General features: G+C 39.8%; 1 protein-coding gene across 2 annotated transcripts; it reads right to left on the bottom strand.

Annotated features, from left to right (window-relative positions):
- Positions 1-334: 334 nt before the first annotated feature.
- Positions 335-3,533, bottom strand: LOC127453061 (transcription factor Sp8-like). Of its 2 annotated transcripts, none has more exons than XM_051719073.1 (2): positions 3,444-3,533; positions 335-3,020 (listed from the first exon to the last, which is right to left on the bottom strand). In XM_051719073.1, exons 1-2 carry the CDS (start codon positions 3,462-3,464, stop codon positions 1,680-1,682), a joined length of 1,362 nt encoding a protein of 453 aa, XP_051575033.1. In that variant the 5' UTR covers positions 3,465-3,533; the 3' UTR covers positions 335-1,679. The 2 variants fall into 2 exon arrangements, with proteins under 2 accessions (XP_051575033.1, XP_051575034.1); XM_051719074.1 differs by having other exon boundaries at positions 3,293-3,517.
- Between the last annotated feature and the right edge of the window lie 842 nt (positions 3,534-4,375).

Below are 4,375 nucleotides of genomic sequence, written 5' to 3'. Positions count from 1 at the left end.
TGTCATCAACATGATCTACTGTAGACTAATAAGACAGTCCATTAATGTTCACTGTTTTGAACATCACACGAAATTTAAAATTTGCTTACATGTCAAAAGTTTGTATTTTATCTGAGGTAAAATGATCTCAGAAGCACAAATGTATGTTTATAGTCTATATCCGCTATTTGTAATACGAAATGTTTATTAGAATGGAAATATAAGAAATATAGACAGTCTATTAATAACTTAAAGTACGAATAATTATAGTATATGGGGCCTAATAAATGCTCCTTTACTGGCGCTGTATAGGCTACTTTGTTTCGTAGGTGTAACAAAAACTTTTTTTTTTTTTTTTTTTTTTTTTGAACATTTCTTTATTTTTCTCAATTCATCGTGAAATAGCGTAACAGGTCCTGCACTAGCCATTAAAAAAATATAAAATAAATAAATAATCAATACTATCAACGCCAGTCTGTTCACTGTGGCTGAATCCATGTTGACTTTATTGAGTGGATTAAATTAGAGAACCAATTTCTCAAATAAACGATGTGAAATAAACGTTCATCTTACATGTGCATGCTTACATAAATTAGAAAACGTGATTAAACACTGAATTCTGAATTTAAAATCTTACAAATCATTTCAAAGTGCGTCTATGGCAGAGCTCCAAAAATCAAGTCCAACTCCAACTGGATAAATATGACGTATTTCTTCACAAAAAAAAAAAAAAAAAAAAAAAAATAAAAAAAAAAAACACACTCCCGCACAGTTTGGGATATTTTCTAGAATCAATGCAACTAAAATACTACTCAAAGTTTGTGTCTTGAACAAATACATTACCCAACTTTTACATCAGCGTGGAATAACCTTCTAGTCTATTCTATTTTATTTTCAATATGTACATTCTTTTGCAGCAACAGGAAATAAGTACATTTCATACAAACTTTAGGATGTGTAGTCTGTAGTTTGACAAAGACCAATGTGCGATATATAGACTTTTTTTTTTCGAATATAAGAAGTTAATATGTAAATGACAAAAAGTCGGCAATGTATCCTTACGAAATTGGATTTAAGTAGTGTTCATGAATAAAGTGCCACAGTTTGGTTTTGAGAAACAAAAAAATGTAAGCTATGACAGGCCACTTCACTGATGGGTAAAATATTTTTTTCTGTTTCATTACAACAGTAAGTAAAATAAACCTATTCGACAAATATCCATCAGAATTCACATATCAGGTCATGTCCTTTTAAATATTCCCTTATTTTACCAAATTAGTGTCACATGTAATCTGTGCAGACCAAAACAGGCTTTATCCATTGTAAATGATATTTTTATCACTTTAAATCATCCAAGTGAAATGGCCACACATTTCTTTCCCAAAGAACACCAGGTAACACTGCATAATAACTTTAATTTAGAACATTCACACATAGGCTATATAGCATAACAGAGTATTAGTTAATGCACATTCAAATCGTTTGAAAAGTCATGAAACTTTGGTTAGTACTGTTTCATATGTATCTATACTTGAATGTGCATTAACTACTGATCTTTAAACTGTTTTATAATATTAGTTAACAACTTGTTATTTAAAGTTATTATAAAGTGTTACCAAACGAACACCACAACCTTTTGCGTACCGACAAATAGGTTTCTAGTCCATTTAAGTCTTCGTGTAGGTGCATTTTGAATGGGATTAATCGAGGGAGTTTGCCCGGCCGTTCATGCCCGGTGTCGAAACAGTCACGGGAGGTTGCAACAGGTCAGGTGAGTGGCACGAGGGACTACCGGGCACACTGTGCTCGCTATCGGTATCACTGCCTCGTTTCCCTCCGCTCGCCCCAGAGCCCGACCCTGAAGACCCTCCGGCACTGTGCGTTTTGACATGTTTACTGAGATGATCGCTCCGCATAAAGCGCTTGTTACACACGGGACAAGCGAAGCGCTTCTCGCCTGTGTGCGTGCGTAAATGCCGCTGCAGCTCGTCGGAGCGTGTGAACCTCTTGCCACAGAACAACCAGTTACACACAAACGGCCTTTCTCCAGTGTGCCACCTCAAATGAGCCTTGAGGTGCGACGTTTTCCCGTACACTTTGCCACAACCGGGAATGTGACAGCTGTGAAGCCCCTTTCTACGGAGGCTCACGCCAGCTGGACCGAGCCGTTCCGCCTCCTGACAGTTCGGACAGTCGCACGTCGCTCTACCCGAGTAGCGCCGCGCTGAAGACCGCGGAGATCCCGCCAACGAGGTCGTCGGACCCCCCGTCAACATGGAACCGCCCGCTCCACCCAGGGGAGAGGGACTGGAATCCGGGTAAGAGGACAGCACGGGTTTGAATCCGTCCATGAGATGCTGCCCGGTGGTCAGGAGGTGCGGAGACGCACTGGTGCTAAAAGCAGAGTGACTTAAACTCGAGTAGTCTGAGTTGTATCCCCCCAGAGGAGAGTGTAAAGAAGTCTGCAGCCCTCCGGAGTGAAGGGACGTCTGGAGCGCGGCTCCGTTCGGGTTCTGCACGTCAATCCAACCGGCTCCCACGTCCCACCACGCGGATGCACCCGTGGTGCCCACATCTCCAGTGGGTATGCCAGGGTGCGAGGACCTGAACCACGACTCGTACGGATGCGCCACGCTCATTCTCGGGTAAATGCCCTGCAAACTGTCCACGGACGTGTGCACCTTGGAAATAAACATGGGCTGATGGCTGGGTTCTTGGGAATTGTTGGAAACAGAAGCCTGGAAAACGGAGTAGTCGTTTCCGAAGTGGGAGTTGGACGAAGTACCAGAAGTTAAGGAAAAGGCACTGGATCCCGTGGAAGTGTTCGTGCCAAAGGAGTCGCTTAAACCACCACCATTCCGACTGAACGAGGATAAACTGGATCCCAAACTACAGCTGCTGGCCGTCGCTCGTTTCCACGGGTGGAATCCTTTTCCATACGAAGAGTTATCCGAAATCGAGGAAGGGGGACTCGGGCTCCCGATTTTGTTACACGTCGCAGCCAACATGGCTAAAGGAGTCGACCCCAATCTCGGCTCCTCCTGGAACAAAATGAGTTTAAGGTAAGTAAGATGATGCGTAAAAAGAACAACCACATATTGTTAAAACAACAAGATTTAGGGCGCGATGCACGTTTTCATTTTCGCTTTCAACAGACATAACACTGATGTCTTTTCTCTAACAATCTCAATCAGGATAAAACACAGCTGAAGCAAGGTAAAGAAGTCTATATGGAAATACAACCGCAACTTAAAACAAAACCACAACACAGAGCATAAACACAATATGTGCACTGAAGAAAAGTTATACATACAATGTCGTAGATGAGAAATGAAACTTCCGTTCGCTTCACGCTTAAAACATAATCAAGTGACTCTCTCCCTGGCTGACCCAAGAAATTGTAATCCCCACGGCAGGACTATAAAGGAAACTAATTAAACCAGCACGAAACTCCTTAGACTCACCCCTAGAAGTGAAGTTGCCATCACAAAAGTGCCCTCCTCAGAGGATCTTTTTATATTTATGAATCAGAGCACTGTTTTTTTTAGAGGTGTGCAATACAATGATGTGATCCGCCCATTCCAGCACAATTGTAGCTCCTCTCTCAGCTTTGAAGTGCCGCTGTGACACGGGCGACCAATCAGGACGAGCTGTACCTTCACGCGGCCACATTCTAGCGTGAGGTCATCGATAGAGCACTTCAGACAGGATCTCCACCTCTTCCAACACCCCCTCACAATAAAACTGAAGTTTAATGAGAAGAACTGGAAGTTTTGGGGGGAAAGTTTTCTATTCTTTTGTAAAGAGGTTAATGAGGTTACTGGGAGCCTCTGATCTGTTACTTTATTGATGATTATTATTATCTCATGTCTACTTGTGATAATAGTAAAATGTAGTTGCATTTAAACCCTTTTTAAATGTGTTATTATTAAAACTTATATATATATATATATATATATATATATATATATATATATATATATATATATATATATATATATATATATATATATAAAATAAAAGTATATATTAGATAAAAGTTCTGGAAATTCACATTGGAACACATTGTATAAATTGCTATAAAATGTGTTTGCCTTCCCTAAAACTGTCTCTCTGTCTCTCTTCCTATAGCCTATTATGAACTGTGTAGCATTCAATATAAAAACTTGTTAACTCATGCTAGTACAAAAAAAAAAAAACAAACAAAAAAAAACAAACAAAAAAAAAACAACAACAACAACAACAAAAAACAAAACAACAACAACAACAATTTAACATAATGCATGTAAACGACTTAACAAGGTTTAATATGGCTTTTTTGTTCTGTTAAATCTCAACAGTAATATAGTCGCGAGCTATATATATAAGGACGATGAATGCAGAAATGCTCTCAGGA

This window comes from Myxocyprinus asiaticus, chromosome 15 (genome assembly GCF_019703515.2).
Source record: "Myxocyprinus asiaticus isolate MX2 ecotype Aquarium Trade chromosome 15, UBuf_Myxa_2, whole genome shotgun sequence".
NCBI lineage: Eukaryota > Metazoa > Chordata > Actinopteri > Cypriniformes > Catostomidae > Myxocyprinus > Myxocyprinus asiaticus.
Note: the sequence above shows the minus strand (reverse complement) of the source record. Positions and strands in the feature narration are given on the sequence as shown.

Excerpts from the sequence above, each read along its gene's own strand:
- LOC127453061 (XM_051719073.1), bottom strand. The coding sequence starts at position 3,464 with ATGGCAACTTCACTTCTAGGG. Across the intron at positions 3,021-3,443 it reads TGGCAACTTCACTTCTAGGG|GAGGAGCCGAGATTGGGGTC; the intron begins GTGAGTCTAAGG and ends ATTTTGTTCCAG.